The sequence below is a fragment of the Pongo abelii genome, chromosome 14 (genome assembly GCF_028885655.2).
Source record: "Pongo abelii isolate AG06213 chromosome 14, NHGRI_mPonAbe1-v2.0_pri, whole genome shotgun sequence".
Taxonomy (NCBI): Eukaryota; Metazoa; Chordata; class Mammalia; order Primates; family Hominidae; genus Pongo; species Pongo abelii.
In genome coordinates, this window is record NC_071999.2 from 81,317,954 (window position 1) to 81,340,671 (window position 22,718).

General features: G+C 37.9%; 1 protein-coding gene and 1 long non-coding RNA gene across 14 annotated transcripts in view; one reads left to right on the forward strand and one right to left on the reverse strand.

Moving 5' to 3' along the window:
* The window catches only part of LOC103892261 (uncharacterized), a 34,641-nt gene that overhangs the window by 5,316 nt on the left and 6,607 nt on the right, over positions 1 to 22,718 (reverse strand). For all 3 annotated transcript variants that reach the window (XR_008512758.2, XR_008512759.2, XR_010136803.1), the window contains exons 2-3: positions 13,634 to 13,847; positions 11,702 to 11,838 (exon numbers count right to left, since the gene is read on the reverse strand). This is a non-coding gene — a long non-coding RNA (uncharacterized LOC103892261). The remainder of the gene's footprint in view (positions 1 to 11,701; positions 11,839 to 13,633; positions 13,848 to 22,718) is intronic.
* Positions 14,373 to 22,718, forward strand: part of LMO7 (LIM domain 7) — a 229,217-nt gene continuing 220,871 nt past the window's right edge. For 9 of the 11 annotated variants that reach the window (XM_063714955.1, XM_063714961.1, XM_063714960.1 and 6 more), the window contains exons 1-2: positions 14,373 to 14,583; positions 14,693 to 14,798. In XM_063714955.1, the coding sequence (XP_063571025.1) occupies positions 14,742 to 14,798 (57 nt within the window). In that variant the 5' untranslated portion in view covers positions 14,373 to 14,583; positions 14,693 to 14,741. Of the gene's footprint in view, positions 14,584 to 14,677; positions 14,799 to 22,718 lie in introns of those variants that run through there. The other 2 variants (XM_063714956.1, XM_063714949.1) reach the window with 2 other exon arrangements.

The following is a 22,718-nucleotide window of genomic DNA, read 5'->3' on the forward strand; positions in this document are numbered from 1 at the left end:
GACTTGTACATTAAAAATCTGTACTTCACTGTATATGCATTTTACCTAAAGTAGGGGGAGGTAGTAGTTGGTTACTTGGAATATGCATTTATCATAACTCTGAATTGTACATTTAAAATCTGTACTTTACATACATTTTATCTTAAAAAAAAAAACAAAAAAAACCAGGGTTGGGTTGAAATGAGTATAATAGTTAGGAGAAAAACCAGATTGGTCTAGAATGAAGTTTTTGACCAGTAATTGAATATAGATGTTTACACAGAATTCACTGAGTTAAGAGTAGTAAGGCGTGGCTTTTAGAATGAATTAGATCTTTGTTACTCAAGTGTGGTTGCATCAGTACTACCTGGGAGCTTCTTAGAAATGGGAAATTTCAGACCCCACTCCCAAAATCTTTTAACAAGATGCCTGCTTATTCATAAGCAATAAATTAAGCTGGAAGCACTAGATTAGATTAGTTAAGCATTTTTAACAAGATCTCTTCTTACTCATAAGCAATAAATTAAGTTTGGGAAGCACTAGATTAGAAAAATAGATTATAACGAGGAAAATAACTTCGGAAGATATTTAAGCTTACCATTATTCTACAGTGGAAAGGGCATGGGTGAAATGTTGGCAATAAGGATGAAAAAATAATCTGAAACAATTTGATAGACTGTATATGCAGATGATGCTTACCATACCAATAATAACAACCCATGTATTCTATTCTTGTTATATTATCTTTTGTGTGTTATCTTAAATATTTTAAACATTCCTAAGCAGTTTTCTGCCTGTTGCCTTGCTGGATTTCTCTTAATTATATGATTTCTTAATAGATCCTAAATCAATGGCACATTACCTAGTATTTACATTGTTTCTCAAAATATGCTACGAGAAACACTAACTTTGCAGAACTCTTAATGGGTAAGAAAGATTTGAAGTCAAGTATTTTGAAAATATTGGGTTAAACAATTTTTTTTGAAAGTTACAGGTATATTTGGAGGGGGGCAATTATAGAATGCCTCAGTTTTTTCAAAAAATATTCCATGTATTATGAACAACATTTTCTAAACATTTTAGGGAGCAGCACTTAGACCTTGCCTTCTTTGGCACACAGTTTAAGGTGGTAGTCCCTTGTGGAACACACAGCTTGAAAACTCTTCTTGCTTCTCTCTTAGGTTTATGTGTAAACTTTTAGTTCTCAACTCTATTCCCTACAATGCTTTGTTTAGTCACTTTCTTAAAACTTGGCACTTGTAGAAAAGATTAATAGTTTACTTTGTGTGAAAACTCGTGGAGACACTAAGGTTGATAAGTTGTGGGTTATTTCTGTATACTGCTGTTAATGACCCTGATAGCGGGGAAAATAGAACTAAAATGAGAACTAGAACTAAATATTTTTGCTTGGTGGACTTTTGGGAACATCATCTTTCACTGGGTATAATGGTTTTCTTTAAATTATTGAAACAGATGAGCTTTTATGAGCCCCATAATACTTAACCCGAATATTTTCAATGTTCATTTGTGAGTAAAGCAGAAGTTACCTGTATTCTATGGCAAGTCGAAGTTTAAGCTATCTTAAATGAAAACTATCTTTGATTCCTTATAAAAAATATTTGAACGAATCCGATTTAAATTTATTTTATTCCATCTTTGATTTGTGTGCAAGCCTTATTTGGTAAGCTTTATCACTGGGCTGTGTATAACATACAACCTGCTTATTTAATGAAAATAATAGAGCTTAAAAGGTATTTTTAGACATTAATGTTTGTCTACTACTGTATCTTTCAAAAGAAGCATTATAGGGCTTATGATTCCTCTGTTGGTGCTGGTGAGAATTGCAAAGAGGCATATTTCCATCACTTTTTTGGAACTTTCGTATTCATAGAAATTTATTTATTTTAGGTAAATCTTATGTAGGTATATATGTATATATATGTGTGCATGTATATATATGTACACACATTCACACATGCATACCTTGAAAAGGCAAATAACCTTGGTTTAAATCCTCTATCTTATTTAAATCCATGACTGAAGTTAAGTAAAACCACTTTGAAAAGTGTGTAATCAGCTGGGCATGGTGGCTCACGCCTGTAGTCCCAGCATGCCTAAAGTCCCAGCACTTTGGGAGGCAGAGGTAGGCGGATTGCTTGAGCCCAGGAGTTCAAGACCAGTCTGGGCAACCTGGCAAGACCTCACCTCTACTAAAAATACAAAAATTAGCTGGGTGTGGTGGTGTGCATCTGTGGTCCCAGCTACTTGGGAGGATGAGGTGGGAAGATTGCTTGAGCCTGGGAGGTGGAGGCTGCAGTGAGCCAAGATCACACCACTGCACTTCAGCCCCAGTGAAAGTAAGACCGTGTCTCAAAAAAAACAAAAAAACAAAAAAACCCTGTAATCATTATATAAGGTTTTTAGAACTAATTTAGAGGGATTTATATACACATACATAAAGTTTAATAGTTAATGTTACCAGATTCCCTGGTAAGATCTTAAAATGAGCTTCCTTGTGTTCTCAACAACATTGCTACTAAAAACCAAGTGTGGAATATACTCTTCAGATAGCAGCAAATGTTTCGTCATTTCCTTTGCTTCTGTTGATTTTCAAAAGTTTACCTCCTTAAAGTACATAAACTATTTTGTAGAAGATTCCACATCATGAAGGGCATTAATTTTCTTGGGCCACTGGTGCCAGTTGATCAGACCAACCTAGCATGCCTCAGTTTCATGCATATTCTCACTTGTTTTCCTTCTGAATAAAAGTTATTCTAAATCTTCCTCTTGACTTCTTTGTTTAGGGTAGTGGTTCTGAACCTGTCTGTTGCTTCTACCTACTTGATAGGTGAGGGTCCTCAGTACATTTTTCCACAGGACACAACAAGATATTATACAGGAGGTTATAAAGACAAAGGCTGGATATTACGAGCAATTCCTTATTGTCTAATTGATAAGGAAACTCCTGGTTTAGGGACACTAAATGTATATGACCTATACTGAAAACTACTTTGCAAAATTAATTTAAAATTGCTTAGAAATATATAATGTAGCTCTTATAATCTACAAGGTAGATATGAATATAACTTGAATTATTTAAAATAAGAATCAAGTTATATGACTGGCACAATTTATTTGGTTCAGAACTGTACTCTTTATCAACATGTAAACATAGTTGATATTCAAATAAATAAGTTATGTTTAATAGTGTGTCCTTTAAGAGCTAAAGGATCTCTGTGTCCTGCACATGTTTTATGACTACAAGATGAAAACAAATTGCTTGAGGTTATATTTGTATCTTAAACATGAAAAACTTGAAGCACATGCAAAGGTTGTAAATTAGACTGTTCTTTAAAAATGTAGTAAAACCTGTCTGATGAAAAGTTGCGTTGCTTACTGAGAGTTCACCTGTGGGAGAAGATGACAAAAAAAAAATGCATCTGAATTTTCCTGTGTGGCTAAGCCAAGAAAGTACTTTTCCAGAGGGTTATTTTCTTTATTCTCCCTGAATACTAAGTATTTGACACCAGAAGTTCCTCCCTTCTTCCACCACTACAGAAATAATATACATTTTATCCCAGTGTGCAGGGAATGTATGACAGGGAATGTTACTCTGCATATTTTTTGCCATCAAGACCAAAACATGATATTTCATGGTCAGGGTATAACTTAAAAGATGTATTCTTCTGAAGAGTTGATTTTAAAACAAAATGCAAATACCTTAAATATTTTTTATATTAATATGATAGAGACATTAGTTCTTATAGCCACATTCTGGTACTATAATCAGGTACATTGAAGTATTCAAGATAAGAGTACAAAAGTACTCATTTTAAGAACTTTAGAAAACACGGCTTATGGGCAATATAAACTTGAAGAATGTTTAAAGCAAACTATTTACTTCATGGTTTTAGTTTTTACCTTGTTTTTCCCATTTTGGAAGACTAAAGCATGTACGTCAGTTGTTACAAGTATTCCAGTGAAGCCTTTTAGTTTTTGAAGGACTAGTAGGCATCTCCTGTTTTTTTTTTTTCTTTTTAAATGGTGCATGAAATGCCAAGTGAAAGTGACTTCTTTTTTTTTTTTAATCTTCAACTTTTTGTTTTTACGGGTACATAGTAGGTGTATATATTTATGGGGTACATGAGATATTTTGATACAGGCATCCAATTTGTAATAATCACATCAGGGTAAATGGGATATCTGTCACCTGAAGCATTTATCCTTTGTGTTACAACCGTCCACATATACTCTTAGTTATGTACAATTAAATGATTGACTATAGTCACACTGTTGTGGTATGAAATACTAATTCGTACTTTCTAACTTGTTTTTGTGCCCATTAACCATCCCCACTCCCTCACTACCCTTCCCATCTTCAGGTAACCACCATTCTGTTCTCTATCTCCATGAGTTTAAATTGTTTCAATTAATTTTTTAGCTCCCACAAATAAGTGGGAACATAGAATTTTGTCTTTGTGTCTGGCTTATTTCACTTGACAGAATGACTGCCAGTTCTATCCATGTTGTTGCAAATGACAGGATCTCATTCTTTTTATGGCTGAATAACACTCCTTTCTGTATATGTACCATGTTTTCTTTATCCATTCATCTATTGATGGACACTTAGGTTGCTTTGAAATCTTGGCTGTTATGGATAGTGCTGTGCTAAACAGACGAGTACAGATAATTTCTTCAATATACTGATTTTCTTTCTTTTGTATGTATACTTAGCAATGGGATTGCTAAATTATAGGGTAGTCCTATTTTTAGTTTTTTGATGAATCTCCAAACTCTTCTCCATAGTGTTTGTACTAATTTACTTTCCCACCAACAGTGTATGAGGGTTCCTTTTTCTCTACATCCTCATTTTTATTGCCTGTCTTTTGGATAAAAGCCATTTTAACTGGGGTGAGATAATGTCTCATCGTAGTTTTGATCTCCATTTCTCTAATGATCAGTGATGTTGAGCACCTTTTCATATTTGCCATTTGTGTGTCTTCTTTTGAGAAATGTCTGTTTAGATCTTTTGCCCAATTTAAAATCAGATTGTTAAATATTTTTTCCAATTGTTTGAGCTCTTTATATATTCTGGTTATTAATCGCTTGTCAGATGGCCAGTTTGCATATATTTCCCCATTCCATGTGTTGTCTCCACTTTGTTGGTGGTTCCTTTGCTGTGCAGAAGCTTTTTAACTTGATGTGATTCCATTTGGTCATTTTTGCTTTGGTTGCCTGTGGTTGTGAGGTATTACTCAATAAATCTTTGCCCTGTCTAATGTCCTGGAGTTTCCCCAGTGTTTTCTTGTAGTAGTTTCACAGTTTAGGGTCTTAGATTTGTCTCTCTTTTTTTTTTTTTGAGACAGAGTCTTGATCTGCTGTCCAGGCTGTAGTGCAATGGTGCTATCTTGGCTCACTGAAACCTCTGCCTGCCAGGTTCAAGCGATCCTCCCACCTCAGCCTCCCGAGTAGCTGGGATTACAGGTCCACACCGCCATGCTCAGCTAATTTTTGTATGTTTAGTAGAGACAGGTTTTTTGCCATGTTGGTCAGGCTGGTCTTGAACCCCTGGCCTCAAGTGATCTGCCCTCTTTGGCCTCCCAGAGTGCTGGGATTACAGATGTGAGCCACCACACCCAGCCAGATTTAAGTCTTTAATTCATTTTGTTTGAATTTTCTATATGGTGAGAGATAGGGATCTGGTTTCATTCTTCTGCTTTGGATATCCAGTTTTCCCAGCACCATTTACTTAAGATACTGTCCTTTCCTCAATGTATGTTCTTGGCACCTTTGTCAAAAATGAGTTCACTGAAGATGTGTGGATTTGTTTCTGGGTTCTTTATTTTGTTCCATTGGTCTATGTATCTGTTTTTATGACAGTACTCTGCTATTTTGATTCTATAGCTTTGTAGTATAATTTGAAGTCAGGTACTGTGATTTCTCTAGTTTTGTTCTTTTTGCTCAGGATAGCTATTCTGGGTCCTTTGTGGTTCCATATACATTTTAGGATTTTTTTTTTCTATTTCTGTGAAGAATGTAATTGCTATCTTGATAGAGATTACATTGAACCTGCAGACTGCTTTGGGTAGTATGAACATTTTAACAATATTGATTCATCCAATCCATGAACATGGAATATTTTTCCATAGTTTGGTGTCCTCTTCAGTTCCTTTCATCAGTGTTTAACTTTCATTGTAGAGATCTTTATTTGCTTAAGTTAATTCCTAGGTATTTAATTTTATTAGGAGCTGTTGTAAATGGGATTACTTTTTTATTTCTTTTTTATATTGTTCACTGTTGGCGTACAGAAATGCTACTGATTTTTGTGTGTTGATTTTATATCCTGCAACTTTACTGAATTTATCAGTTCTAATAGTATTTTTGTGGAGTCTTTAGATTTTTCCAAATATAAGATTGTATCATCTGCAAATAAGGAAAATTTGATTTCTTCCTTTCCAATTTGGATGCCATTTATATCTTACCTGATTGCTGTAGCTAGGACTTTCAGTACTATATTGAACAACAGTGGTGAAAACGGACATCCTTGTCATGTTCCAGTTCTTAGAGGAAAGGCTTTCAGTTTTTCTCCATCCAGTATGATACTAGCTGTGGGTCTATTGTATATGGTTTTTATTATGTTGAGGTGCATTCCTTCTATATTCAGTTTTTAAAGATTTTTTTAATCATGAAAGGATGTTGAATTTTATCAAATACTTTTATAGCATCAATTGAAATAATCATATGTTTTCTTCTTCATTCTTTTGATATGATTTATCACATTGATTGATTTGTATATGTGGAACCATCCTTGCATCTTTGGGATAAATCCCACCTGGTGATGATGAAAAAACTTTTTAATGTGTTGTCAAATGTGATTTGCTAGTATTTTGTTCAAGATTTTTACATGAATGTTCATCAGGGATATTGGCCTGTCCTTCCTTCCCTCCTTCCTTCCTTCCTTCCTTCCTTCCTTCCTTCCTTCCTTCCTTCCTTCCTTCCTTCCTTCCTTCCTTCCTTCCCTCCCTCCCTCCCTCCCTCCCTCCCTCCCTCCCTCCCTCCCTCCCTCCCTCCCTCCTTCCTTCCTTCCTTCCTTCCTTCCTTCCTTCCTTCCTTCCTTCCTTCCTTCCCTCCTTCCCTCCCTCCCTCCCTCCCTCCCTCCCTCCCTCCCTCCTTCCTTCCTTCCTTCCTTCCTTCTTCCCTCTTTCTTTCTTTCTTTCTCTTTTCTTTCTTTCTTTTTTTGTCTGGTTTTGGTATCAGAGTATTACTGGCCTGGTAGAAAGAGTTTGGAAGTATTCCCACCTCCTCTTATTTTTGGAATAGTTTGAATAGGATTGATACTAGTTTTTCTCTAAATATTTGGGAAAATTCAGCAATGAAGCCACCAGGTACTGGGCATTTCTTTGGTGGGAGACATTTCATTACAGCTTTAATCTCATTACTTGTAATTGGTCTGTTTGGGTTTTGGATTACTTCATGGTTCAATCTTAGTAGGTTGTATGTGTCTAGGAATTTACCACTTTCTTCTATGTTTTCCAATTTATTGGCATATAGTTGCTGATAGTAACCTCTAATGGTCCTTTGAATTTCTGAGGTATTGGTTGTAATATCTCCTTTTTCATATCTGTCTTTATTTGAGTCTTCTCTTTTTTTTTACGCAAGTCTGGCTAAAGGTTTGTCAATTTTATCTTTTCAAAAAACCGATTTTGTGTATCATTGATCTTTTTTTATTTGTTTCAGATCCATTTATTTCTGCTCCAATCTTTATTTCTTCTAATTTTGGGTTCAGTTTGCCCTCGCTTGTCTAGTTCTTTAAGAATAGTTGTTAGATTGTTTATTTGAAGTTCTTCTGCTTTTCTGATGTAGGCACTTAGAGCTATAAGCTTTCCTCTTAGTACTGTTTTTGGTATGTTGTGTTTCCATTATCATTGGTTTCAGTTTTTCAATTTCCTTCTTAATTTCTTCATTGACCCACTAGTCATTCAAGAACACACTTTAATTTCCATGTGTTTGTATAACTTCCAAAATTCCTCTTGTTATTGATTTCTAGTTTTATTTTATGGTGGTCAGAGAAGATACTTGATATTATTTCATTTTTTAAAATGTTTTAAGACATACGGTCTATCCTTGAGAATGATCTATGTGCTGAGGAGAAGAATGTGTATACTATAGCTGTTGGATGAAATGTTCTGTAAATATCTATTAAGTTCATTTGGTCTGTAGAGCAGATTAAACCTGATGTTTCTTTGTTGATTTTCTGTCCGGATGATCTGTTCAGTGCTAAAAGAGGGTTATTGTGGTCTCCAGCTATTATTGTGTTAGGGTCTAAATATTTGCTTTGTAAATCTGGGTGCTCCAGTGTTGCATGCATAAATATTGACAATTGTTATATCCTCTTGCTAAATTGACCCCTTTGCTGTTAAATAATGACCTCCTTGTTTCTTTTTATCATTTCTGTCTTGAAAGCTATTTTGTCTGATATAAGTATAGGTACTCTTGATCTTTCTTGGTTTCTATTTGCCTGGAATATCTTTTTCCATCCCTTTATATTTACTCTATGTGTGTCTTTATATGTGAAGTGTGTTTCTTTTAGGCAACAGATTGTTGGGTCTTATTTTTTATCCATTCACCCACTCTGTGTCTTTTGATTGGAGAGTGTAGTCCATTTACACTCAATATTGTTATTGATAAGTAAGGACTCGCACCTCCCATTTTATTATTTGTTTTCTGGTTGTTTTGTGGTCTTGTGTTCCTTCTTTTCTTCCTTCCTGTCTTCTTTTTAGTGAAAATTATTTTCTCTGGTGGTATGTTTTAGTTTCTTTTTATGTTTTTGTGTGCCCGTTGTATGTTTTTTGGTTTGAGATTACAAGCCATGAGGCTTGCAAATACTATCTTATAACTCATTATTTTAAACAGATAACAACTTAACACTCATTGCATAAATAAGCTAGCAAATAAGCAAAGAGAAAACTAATAAAAATTCTACACTTTTTTCTGCTTGATCAATTCTGCTATTAAGAGAATGTATTCTTCAGTATGTTAGTTGCATTTTCCCACTACAGAATTTCTTTCTTTTTTTTTTTTTTTTTTTGAGATGGAATTTTGCTTTTTCACCCAGGCTGGAGTACAGTGTCACAATCTCAGCTCACTGTAACTTCCGCCTTTTGGTTTCAAGTGATTCTCCTGCCTCAGCCTCCCGAGTAGCTGGGACTACAGGCACCCACCACAACGCCCAGCTAATTTTTATATTTTTAGTAGAGACGGGGTTTTACCATGTTGGCCAGGCTGGTCTCGTACTCCTGACCTGGTGGTCTGCCCACCTCAGCCTCATAAAGTGCTGGGATTACAGACATGAGCCACTGTGCCTAGCCTGTTTTTTTTTTTTTTCCAGATGGAATCTCACTTTGTCACCCAAGCTGGAGTGCAATGGGGCGATCTCGGCTCACTGCAACCTCTGCCTCCTGGGTTCAAGCGATTCTTCTGCCTCAGCCTCCCGAGTAGCTGGTATTATAGGCATGCACCACCACACCTGGCTAATTTTTGTATTTTTAGTAGACACAGGGTTTCACCATGTTGGCCAGGCTGGTCTCAAACTCCTGACCTCAAGTGATCTGCCTGCCTCAGCCTCCCAAAGTGCTGGGATTACAGGTGTGAGCCACCGCACCTGGCCCCACTCCAGAATTTCTGCTTGATTCTTTTTAATTATTTCAATTTCCTTGTTAAATTTATCTGATAGGATTCTGAATTCCTTCTGTGTGTTATCTTGAATTTCTTTGAGTTTCCTTAAAATGGCTATTTTGAATTCTCTATCTGATAGGTCACATATCTCTGTCCTTCCAGGCTTGGTCCATGGTGCCTCATTTAGTTTAGTGAAGTCATGTTTTCCTGGATTCTCCTGATGCTTGTGGATGTTCATTGGCGTCTGAGCGTTGAAGAGTTAGGTATTCATTGTAGTGTTCAGAGTCTATGCTTGTTTTCGCCCACCTTTCTTGGAAAGGCTTTCCAGGTATTTGAAGGGACTTGGGTGTTGTGATCTAAGTGTTTGGTCACTGCAACCATATCTGCATTAGCCTAGTAACACTGTGGTTCTTGCACACTCATAGAGGTACCACCTCGGTGGTTTTGGATAAGATCTGGAAGAATTCTCTGCATTACTGGGTAGACTCTTGTTCTCTTTCCTTACTCTCTCCCAAACAAATGGCCTTCCCCTGCCTCTCTGTTTTGAGCTGCCTGGAGCTGGGAGAGGGGTAACACAAGAACACCTGTGGCTACCACCACTGCGACTGTGCTGGGTCAGACCTGAAACCAATACAGCACTGGGTCTTGCCCCAGGCCTGGTGTAACTGCTACCTGGCTACCACCTATGTTTGCTTAAGGCCCTAGGGCTCAACAATCAACAGGTGGCAAAACCAGCCAGGTTGTGTCCTTCCGTTCATGGTAGTGAGTGCCCCTGGGCACTGGGTGGATTCAGAGATGCCATCTGGGAACCAAGGCATGGAGTTGGAAATCTTAAAATCCACCTGGTGCTTTATTCTTCTGTGGCTGAGCTGGCACAAAAACCACAAGACAAAGTTCTTCCCACACTTTCCTCCCCTTTTTATAGGCAGAGGAGTCTCTCTCTGTGGCCACCACCACCCTAAGCCTATAGTGAGTACTGTCTGGCTACCACTGATGTTCACTGAAGCCCTAGGGTCTCCTCAGTCAGCTTGTGGTTGGTTGCTGCCAGGCCTGGGACTTATCCTTCAGGGAAGTGACCTCCTCTCTGGCCCAGATCAGGTCCAGAAATGCTGTCCAAGAGCTAAGGCCTGGAATCAGCGACCACAAGAGCCCTCTTGGTGCTCCATTTGACTATGGTTGAGCTGTACCTAAACTACCCCTTTTACTCTTCCCTCTGTTTTTCTGAAGCAGGAGTCTCTCCTCATCACCACCATAGCTGGGAGTGTGCTGGGTCACACCTGAGGCCAGCACATCTCAGAGTCTCACTCAAAGCCCATGGCATGTACTACCTGTCTACTGCTGCTGATTATTCAGGGCCCAAGGGCTTTTTAGTCTTCCCTTCAAGGCAACAGTATCCTTTCTGGCCCAGCATGTGTCTAGAAATGTCATTTGGGAGCTAGCTTCTCGCATGGGGGCCTCATGACTCCGCCTGGTGCACTATCCTACTGTGGCTGAGCTGGTTTCTAAGTTGTAAGACAAAGTCCTCTACTCTTTCCTTTCCTCAAGTGGAAGGAAGGAGTCTTTTTCAGACCTGTGAGCTAAGCTCCCTGGGCTTGGAGGAGGGGTGCTGCAAGCCCTCCTTTGGCTGCTCTGGTTGATGTCCCCCACTAGGTCATGTGCCCCCGAAGTCCAGGCTTTGATGCCTAGATCTCCTTTCAAGTTTATTTAGGATTCCAGAGCAGTTGAGCTTGCACTGGCAAAGCTTGCCAGAACTCAAGTTCCAACCACTGAGATGGATGAATTCACTCTGGCTAGGGCTGGTCTAAATGCTCCCTCTGTGGGCATTGGCTGAGTTCTGTCAAGTGTTGCTTTCCACTGTGACAGGGCAGCACTGAGTTTCAATGCGAAGTCCCATAATCACTGTACTCTCCCTCCCGCAAGCGTGCAGATTCACTGCTGCTGGGGAATAGGGGAAGGATGGTGTCAGCAATTCAAGACTGTTTTTCCTATCCTCTTCAGTGCCTCTTGCAGTGATTTTAAGTTAAAACAATATACTATAATTGCTCACCTGATTTTTGGTTCTTATGAAGGTGCTTTTTTGTGTAGATAGTTCTTAAATTTGGTGTTCCTGTGGGGAGGATGGTTGGTAGAGGCTTTTATTTGGCCATCTTACTTCTCCAGATCTCTTGAAAGTGACTTCTTTAGCTAAATTAATCAAACATCAGAGAGAGAATGTTTAGAGCAACTTATTCATATGTATTATACATTTTAGAGTTGATGCCTATGTAGATATTGGGGATTTATTGAGTGTATTAGGCCATTCTTGTATTGCTGCTATAAAGAAACACCTGAGACTGGGTGATTTGTAAGGGAAAGAGGTTTAATTGGCTAATGGTTCTGCAGGTTCTACAGCTTCTGCAGGCTCTATAGCAATGCTTAGAGGTTTCTAGGGAGGCCTCAGGAAGCTTACAATCATGGCAGAAGGTGAAGAGAGAGCAGGCACATCACATGGTGAAAGCAGGAGCAAGAGAGAGGGTGAGGGGGTGGTATCACACAATTTTAAACAACCAGATCTTGCAACAGCTCACTTTTGGTGCAAGGACAGCACCAAGAGGATGGTGCTATGCCATTTACGAGGGATCTGTCCCCATGATCCAAACATTTCCCACCAGGCCTCACCTCCAACATTGGGAATTACATTCCAACATTAGGAATTACATTTCAACATGAGATTTTGGCAGAGACAAATATCCAAACTATATCGTTGAGCAACCAACCTGGTTTTAATATGAAATACAGCTGTTCTCAAACTTTTTAACATCAGGAGCCCCTTATACTCTAAAAATTATTGAGCAGCTTAGAGAGTTGTGGATCTCTATTAGAAATTAAAATAACTTTTAGGAATATTTGTTCATTTAAAATGAAAAACAAGCCTATCACATGTTAACATAAATAACATTTTTATAAAAATATTTTCTTTTTTTTTTTTTTGAGACGGAGTCTCGCTCTGTCGCCCAGGCTGGAATGCAGTGGTATGATCTCAGCTCGCTGCAAGCTCCGCCTCCTGGGTTCATGCCATTCTCCTGCCTAACCTCCTGAGTAGCTGGGACTACAGGCGCCCGCCACCACGCCTGGCTAATTTTTTGTATTTTTAGTAGAGACAGGGTTTCACCGTGTTAGCCAGGATGGTCTCGATCTCCCGACCTCGTGATCCACCCGCCTCAGCCTCCCAAAGTACTGGGATTACAGGCATGAGCCACCGCGCCCGGCCCCAAAAATATTTTCTTAATAAAGTTAGTGAGAAAAGTGGCACTGTTAAATTTTTGCAAATCTCTTCAATATCTGGCTTAGGGAGGACAGCTGTGTTCTCCTATTGATAATGAATAAAGAGTGCTTCCCAGAATTGACAATTTAAGAAATCAGTGGTGATCTATATCAAAATGATTTTGAGGATAGTAATTCGAGGACAAGGACCATGTCTTTTGTATACCATTTTATCCTCAGAGTCTAATACAGTTCTTGGCACATAGTAACGGCCAGATATTTGGTAGGTGACTAAACTATACTGCAGTGTGTTGAGAAGTGGACAGAAGATATGGAATTCAGGAAGTATAGAAACCTCCTTCATGGCACTTGGTTGAGAAAAGAAGAGAAATGAGGGGAATGAGGGTGCAGAATCAGCAGAGGACTTTTTAAAATAATGTTTTCATATGAGGAAAAAAAAAACAATAGAGAGAAATTAAGAAAACAGGAAAGAAATGGAATAATTAGGAACCTAGGGTGGGGTAGGGTAGCAGGACATTTCAAACATTAATGAGCATATGAGATTCCAGGTCTTGTTAAAATGCAAATTCTGATTCAGTTGGTAGGTGAGGTCTGAGATTGTGCATTTCTAACAAGCACCCAGATAATCTTAAGGCTGTTGGCCCCAGGGTCACACTTAGAGTGATTTTCTAGAACCCAGTTGGGGAAGTGAATCTTGGGCAGGAGAAATACACACCTCTCGCATTGAGTTGGAGATCCCATCTGATATAACTTTTTAAGAGAGAAAAATAATTTTCCAAATATCCAATTGATGATCTTTCCCACTAGGTGGCTGCGTTACGAAAATTGCTTCACTTTGAAACTTCTGGTCTTGGTAATATAGAATTTCAGTGTTCTCACAGTGCTTGATTGAGAATATGATATTGAGATTATGGCATAAAATATAGTGGCTGTACAAAAAAAGACATTATTAGAATCTCTAACAATTATGTAAAAGTCATTGCTTCATGGGTAGAGCTCAAACTTTGGTGTGAGACCTGGTTTTATTCTTGGCACTTACTCTGAGTGGTCTTGGGCAAATTAATACCTTAAGCAAAAATATTCTCATGTAGATTTTATATGAGAATTGTAAATGAAGTACATAAAGTCCAGCAGTCACAAATGGTATCTATTATTACCATCATCCTAAGACTGCAATAAGCTATATTGAAAGTAGTCTCAAAGATTGTTTCATAAATCGTCAGATTCACCTAATTTTCAAAAGAATTTAAATAAGGAGATGGAATGAATAGATTGCATTTTGTTTCCATGCACAGGGGAACTGTGCATATTTCTTCTGTGACTCGGAAATGGTTTAACTTTTAAAAATCCCAAAATAGCTGAGGTTAGCAGACGTGCAATTTACCAAGGATGATTGGAATTTTGATCTTTCCTGTAATAATACTATACCCAAGCACACTACTCATTAGGAAAACATTTTTATCTGAATCCTTTACTCTTGGGGGCAAAGAATGCTATTTTTCTTTTTGATAACTATGTTTATAGAATCTAAATCACCCTGAGCAATTATTTCAACATCTCAAGTTATTATTACCATTCATGTTTCATTTACAGCTATTTGAATTTTGATGAATTTCAGTATGATGCTAGAGTGATAGGACAAGTTCAAATAAGTTCAATATATGGGTACGGTCTAAACCTATTTTAATTTTTTGTTACAACTGCTATGAAGAAAATTAGGATATGCCACATTTTCACGTTTTACAGTTGGATGTCCTATGATGTTCTCTTCCAGGGAACAGAGCTCGGAGTTCTGGAAATTTGGAGGCAACTGATATGTGCTCATGTCTGCATCTGTGTGGGTTGGCTGTATCTCAGGGACAGAGTCTTCAGCGAAAAAGGTAATAATAGTTCCTTGAATACTTTTATATTATTACTTTGAAAGAACTAAGGCAGAGCATCTCCATTTGGCTTTTCTTCAAGAACACATGTAGGTGGAAAAGAGGTCAGTAGGAAGGCAAGAAGTAAATACTGCAACTGAGATAAAATTAAGTCAACTTTGTAGACTATTCCCAGGCATTTTCTTGTTTTTTCTCTTTTTTCTTTTAAAATTTTTGTGGGTACTTTGTAGGTGCATATGTGTATAGGGTACATGAGATACTGTGATACAGGCACGAAATGCATAGTAATCACATCATGGAAAATGGGGTATTCATCCCCCTCCCAGGCATTCTCAACCTGAACTTTTGTTGTCAGTAACCACAAGACTGGAAATTTTTAACTCCTTCTTATCAATTTTGTAATCATTGTTGATCTCTTGCACTAGTAGAATATGCCTTGGTAGGAAAAAATATTAAAACAGTATAAGACATGTTGTAGAAAATATTATAACAGCATAAGACATACAAGGTGGTAAGTGCATGCAGAAACATCAACTGAGGTACTCAAAGCCACTTTAGGTTTGTGTGTCCAGTATTATTAAGTCCTGCTGGAATTTGCTTTGAAAAGTTTTTTCGCATTCTTTTTCTAAATCTTGTAATGGTCTGTAAGTACTACCTTCATAATTAAAATGTTTCTACTCTGATAATGCCTTTAAGTACTTTAAGAACTATAAGTCTAGAGCTCTTTCAGGGGATCAAACCAGAAATGGATGCTTAGGGCAGGTGTCACATTGATTTACGACCACTCTTCTAACCTGACATTAGGTATATTCAATAGATCTGGCAGTAAGTGTAGTGCGTACTAATGAGTCTTGATTTTCAATAATTTCGTTATGCATAAGAAGATTTTATTGTGTTGGCTGAATATATCGGATACCAACTGAAAGCAGATCTTAAAGTTAATAACTCCTGCTTTTTTTGGTTTAGTATTCAATAAACTTCTCTTAGGCCACTAGGGCTTAATGAACAAAATACCTCTTTGGCAAAGAATTTTGCAGGCATAAAATGTTACTATAAAATTATTTTGTTGAAGAAACTAAAATGATGTTACTATAAAATTATTTTGTTGAAGAAACTAAAATGAAAGACTAATTTGACATTGAAGTTATTTTAAAAATGATATGAAATTCTTGCAAACCACTAGAAAAGCAAAAATAATTTTAAGTGTCTCTAAAATTTAAACTTAAAATATTGTTACTATTTTATTGGGCATATAATTGTGTTTGACTCTTTTAGGGAACAGCATTTATTTATTTTGGCATCTCTACTAAATAGTATCATGCTTTGGAATCTCAGTAAAATATTTGTTGTTGCTCAATAAATATTTGTTGATTACTTTTCATTTTTTGTCTGTATTGGTTTTTTAACTTTCCTAATCATGATTTTTTACACAGATATAATTTTGAGGACTGAACAAAATTCAGGATGGACTATTCTCATTAAGATAATATTTTTCTGTATTTTCTAAGGCAGAATCAGAAAGGTCAAAGCATTTTTTTCTTTTTGATACGGAGTCTTGCTCTGTTGCCCAGGGTGGAGTGCAGTGGTGCCATCTAGGCTCACTGCAACCTCTGCCTCCTGGGTTCAAGTGATTCTCGTGTCTCAGCCTCCCGAGTAGCTGGGATTACAGGTGTATGCCACCATACCAGGCAAATTTTTGTACTTTTGTAGAGATGGGGTTTCTCCATATTGGCTAGGCTGGTTTGGAACTCATGACCTCAAGTGATCCACCCACTTCAGCCTCCCAAAGTGCTGGGATTACAGGCATGAGCCACTGTGCCTGACCAAGCATTAAAAAAATAATAATTAAATTGGTAATTTATTTTAGGTATCATCAAGTAAAATTTTTCTTTCAAAACAATGAAAACTTTGGCTGCTGAAATTTACCAATTTAGATTTGTTTTTAGAAATGTTATGGGGAGATAAAAATTACTGAAATCTGACTGTGGTGTAACTAGGAATGCAACTTTGGAAGGTGATGTGATGGGTAATGCTCTTTTTCCCAGCCTGTTCTACTAGTGGGAGAATACAATCAGTTTATAATGCATAATAACCAGGTGTCTTTTGGGTATTCCTAAATATTCAACCTTTTGGAGTTACACCTCCTTTAATTTTCAAATAGAATCCTTTGAATGGCCATCCCAGTCTTCCTCCAGTATCTCCATGGATTATCAAGAGTGTACCTATCTCCAGCCATCTCTGCTTCAATGGTTTGCTTCTGCTGAATTCTCAATTTCTATTTCAGTCTCCTCATCTATGACAGACAGTGATCCTTCCCAGGTAGCACTTTGCCTCTGGTTGGGTGTTGGCCTACCCTCCAGGTGCCATAAGGTAGAGCTATGTATCCACCTTTACTGAAGGTTTCCACACTTCAGGAGAAAATTAGAATACAGCAATGCTCAGCAATACTGTAAACCTATATTTTGAATATGACTATTTCCAAAATCTAAGGCAAAAACATTAGATCCTTTGCAGCTTTATCCAGCTTCCTAGCCTCTCTGCTCTATGTCACGGTCCACCTGCTCTCATTTGTAGGAGAGAGCACCTTTCATAAATGTTTCATAGGGCCAATTTCTCCCTTACTTTAATATTTTACTCATTACCTGAAGGACTTGTTTTCACTCTGGAACTTATTAGAAATTCATGTTCAGAGAAACCCCACCTGTATTACTCTGTTTTTAAGCTGCTGATAAAGACTATACCCAAGACTGGGCAATTTATGAAAGAAAGAGGTTTAATGGACTTACAGTGCCACATGGCTGGGGAGTCCTAGTCCTCACAATCATGGTGGAAGGTGAAAGATGTGTCTCACATGGCATCAGACAAGAGAAGAGAGCTTGTGCAGGAAACTCCCGTTTTTAAAACCATCATATCTTGTGAGACTTACTATCACGGGAACAGCACAAGAAAGACCCACTCCCATGATTCAATTACCTCCCACCAGGTTCCTCCCATGACACATGGGAATTGTGGGAGTTACAATTCAAGATGAGATCTGGGTGGAGACACAGCCAAACCATATCAACACTCTTAGACACAAGGATTCACACAGGATTACATATTCTAGAGTCTGAGTTGTAGTAGAAGTGATGGGAACAGTGGTGAATATCTATAGCACAACAATATAGGATGGTGGTAGGCATGAGAAATGCCGCCTGTGCTGAGGTTTCTCAGCCAGTAGGAAGTAATCATGGCCTTTTTTATTCTTCCTGATTTCTTTTGGTCTTCCCTGAGTACCTTTTGAATAAAACACATTCACACAAGATCTCCCAAGGTCAAACAGTTATTCTCAAGGATTGGACAGTCTAAACACACAATAAAGGACAGAGACATTTCTCTAAGGCAAATATGTCTAGCAAAGAATTTCTCTTTTCCACAATAAATAGCCTTTTATATTTATGCAGTATTATTTCTGGCCTTTCTTCTCATATTCTTCTGATTATCTAGACCATGCCCAGAGACCTATCTCTGCAGAAGTCAAATAGAGACTATGACAGCACTTCTTTAAATAATAGAGGCTGATAGCCCTTTAAGTATGTAAAGGTCCAGCAGAAGATGCATGTGTGTGTGCATGTGTGTGTGTGTGTGTGTGTGCATGTGCACGTGTGGTTTTGATTCATATTAAAGTCTTAGGCAGGGCTTCCTCTCCAGTTGATTTTCTCAGTAAGCATAAATGAAGCTGTAGATAGATGTCTTCTCCCTCTGTCCAGACAAAGCCTTAGGGTCACAGATTTGTTTTTTTTGGAATTTCAGTTACGTGAGTTTGGAGTAGTTTGGCCTCACTGGTCTATTTCTGTCCACAAAGACCAAAGAGATTTATAGTAGAGTCATGGATAGAACATTCTTAGTCCAAGAGCTTGGGAGAGAATTTGATGGTTTACTTTAGAGATCATCTAGTATTGTTCATGATCCTTAAGAGCATTCTGAACTGATCTTCATGTTCAGGGAAACTCCATTACCTTGTTTCATAGGGAATCTTCTAATGGAGCTGGCTCCAAGGCTTCCCTTTTCTCCTATAATTATCTTCAGCTCTTGAGGAAGCACCAGACCTGTCTTGGTACACACAAAGATTTCAAGGCCATGCTGAAGCTGTGAAGACCAGCCAAGAACTTCATTTCATAGCTGTTTGTAAGGTTTCTTCACACTGTGTAGAGGTGAGGGTGAGGTTCGCTTAAGATCACTGCGCTCTTACAATGGAGGCCCAGATTAACAATGATGGTAAATCTAGGAATACAACTTGGTCTCTTATCTCCAGGCCAGTCAGTCCTGTACTCTTTAATCCTTTCCTTTAAAAAATGTTTTTGAAAATTTTATTGTGGTAAACATGAGATCTACTGTATTAGTCTGTTTTCACACTGCTGATAAAGACATACCCGAGACTGGGAAGAAAAAGAGGTTTAATGGGACTTATAGTTCCACATGGCTGGGGAGGTCTCAGAATCATGGTGGGAGGTGCAAAGCACTCCTTACATGGTGGCAGCAAGAGAAAATGAGGAAGAAGCAAAAGCAGAAACCCCTGATAAACCCATCAGATCTCATGAGACTTATTCACTATGATGAGAATAGCAGGGGAAAGACCGGCCCACATGATTCAATTACCTCCCCCTGGGTCCCTCCCAGAACACATGGGAATTCTGGGAGATACAATTGAAGTTGAGATTTGGGTGGGGACACAGTCAAACCATATCGTCTAACCTCTTAACATATATATATATATATATACACACACACACACATATATATATACATATATATGTAAATTTTTTTGAGACAGGGTCTCTCTGTCACCCAGGCTGGAGTGCAATGGCACAATCTCAGCTCACTGTGACATCTACCTCCCAGGTTCAAGCCATCCTCTTACCTCAGCCTTCCAAGTAGCTTGGACCAGAGTTGCACGTCACCACACCCGGCTAATTTTTGTATTTTTTTGTAGAGACGAAGTTTCGCCACGTTGCCCAGGCTGGTCTCGGACTCCCAAGCTCAAGCAATCCGCCCACTCCAGCCTCTCAAAGTGCTGGGATTACAGGCATGAGCCACCGCACTCAGCCAATATATTTTTAAGTGTATGATACATTATTGTTGACCATAGGTACTATTCTTTCCTTTTTGAAGCTAAAATATTACTGCTATCCACCTAGTAGTCATAGAATAGGGGAATGAAGGGGTTATTATAAAAATTGTAGTTTAAACTTTTATAGGAAGTATAAATTTCCTCTAATGTATGGGTTGTTTTCTCTCTGAGTCCAATTTCAGAATGTAAACAAGAACTACAATTACAATTCTAAAGTACAGATGGTCCCCCAACTTACGATTTTTTGACTATGATGATGCAAAAGAGATACACATTTAGCCAAAACTGTACTTGAGTATCCATACAACCATTCTTTCACTTTCAGCACAGTAGTCAATAAATTACTTAAGATATTCAACAACTTATTATAAAATAGGCTTTGCATTAGATGATTTTGCCCAACTGTAGGCTAATGTACGTGTTGTGAGGATGTTTAAGGAGGCTAGACTAAGCTATAATGTTTGGTAGGTTAAATACTTAACAATATTTTCAACTTATAATGGGTTTATCAAAAGTAACCCCATCATAAGTTGAGGAGCATCTGTATTAATAATATAGTGCATACTGTGCTTAAATATTTTCCCCTGCCTTTTTAGCAAAACAATTTGAACTGATACTAAGGTTATTTCTCTTATCAAATAAAGTTAATGAGAGATCAGGTGGAAATTCTCTACCAAAACATAAACAAATACACACACACACACAAATAAATGTATTTTAGGGAAAACTGGACTTGACTATTTTTATCTTTGATTATCCTTACTAAAGATATCCTTCTAGGGAAAACACAGACTTTATTTTTTTTTCATTTCATGGGCTTCAGGAAGAGAAGCTTAGTAAACATACATTCTCTCCTTCCTCTTTCCCAGAAGCTGCAATAGTTTATTTTAAAGCTAATTCTAGGGTAAGTCCTTTTGATCTCACTGCTATCACTTAGAGAATTATAATGTGGTTTTGCAATTCTAGCTAGAATGGGGGACCTTTAAAAAAGGTCTTGGATTTATGTTAAATGATTTTAGTTCAATGATAGGAAACCCCTCTACTTGTTAAAAAAAAAAAAAAAAAAAAAAAAAACCTCAAAAAAAAACCCTTAAGATCTTTATAGTAGGAAGAAAACAACCAACTGCTTTTCAAATTATGGGGTTGGTCCCATGTTTTGAAAGTTACCATCTCAGTTGATCTCTTAGTGAGATGTCTGTGTACATGAGACAAAGGTCAATAAGAACTTGAGGGCTTTTCATCTATCCCTTCTTAGTTAACAATCCAGTAGCTTCAGAAGACAACTTTAGGACCCTTGCTTTTGTCCACTGGGTGAAGCATTCATCATCCTAAAGCTGCACTGGAAACTTCCTGGAGGTTTGTCTTCTTTCTGGAGGAGTGTTCTGATACGGGATTCACTTTGTTTTTCTCCTTTTGCTTTCTGGTGCATACATGTTTTCCCTCTTATGTTCATTTCTTAATCATTATCTGTAACATTTTGGCTTCTTTTTTCTCTGGCTTTGATTTCCAAGTATAGAATTGAACCTTCTTGTCTGAATACCATTATGTAAGTACTGACAACATCACATCTTTTTATTACTGACACTGAAGGATGTATTTTTTGTGGGTAGAAATGGGGTAGAGATGGGATAAGTATAATTCTTATTAAACATATTTTTAATCCACCTTCTAGGAGTCTTTCTTTGTGTTAACTAAGCTGTCATATAAGCATGAGAAATACACACATAATCCATATATTGGTTATTTCTGAACTTATAAGGGCAGACGCTTTTTTGAATCATAACCAATCAAAGTACAAAATTCAGTTCTTTTATTAGAAGAACTCCCACTATATCTGTTTCTTCTTTCAATTATTTCCAGCCAACAGGACCTCTTCTCTTACAATCTTTGCCCACGCACCATTCAGCCCCATCCCTTCTTCCTTTACAACACAGAGTAGCCTTTTTCTGCCCAATTCATCCTAACTTCTCTCCACCCTACCCCACCACTTGCTGCAAGAAACTTGGGCCTAAGGTTCACTTTTACTGTAGAAAAGCATTTTCTAACAAAGCCAGTTTCTCTGTGTAGAATAGTTGTCCTCAACAGGGGCTGATTTGCCCCCAGGGGACATTTGGCAGTGTCTGGAAACGTTTTTGGTTATCACTTTTACTACAGGGATACTGCTGGCTTCTAGTGGGTAGGGGCCAGGGATCCTGCTAAACATCCTATGATGCACAGGACAATCCCCATAACAAAGAATTATCCGACTCAGATTGTCAATTGCCTTTCTGTTGAGAGACCCTCCTGTAAGGAAATTCTTGTATCAGTGGCACTAAGCAATCATATTTTCTACTCTGCTGTTATCAATGCTTTATTAATTCTGTACATTAAATTATAGGTTTTACATATACACACTCCAGTTAATAAACAGTTGTTGAATACTAGATATGTGTCAGGCACCAAGCCAGGCACTCTTAAATTGCTTATGGTTCAATGAGGAAAAGAGGCAATATAATACCTTGTGAAAGGGGCTATGATTGCATAAAGAAGATATGCCTCACTTCGCTCAGGAGGATCTCCTAAGCTTTTTGATTTCTGAGAAGGAAGAAGCCTGAATTGGGCCTGGAAGAATAGGTAAGAGAAAGCAAGGCAAAGGAAGGGAGAGAAACACATTTCTGGAAAAGGGAGAAGCACAGGTCAAGTCATGGTTAGAGAAGTGGGAAGGAGCAGATCCTGAAGGACACCACTTAATGTGCTGGCAACTGTCAGATGGTTTTTAAAGGCCACTGGGAGTCCTTTAAAGAGGGATTAATTGGAGCAGGAGTGGGGAG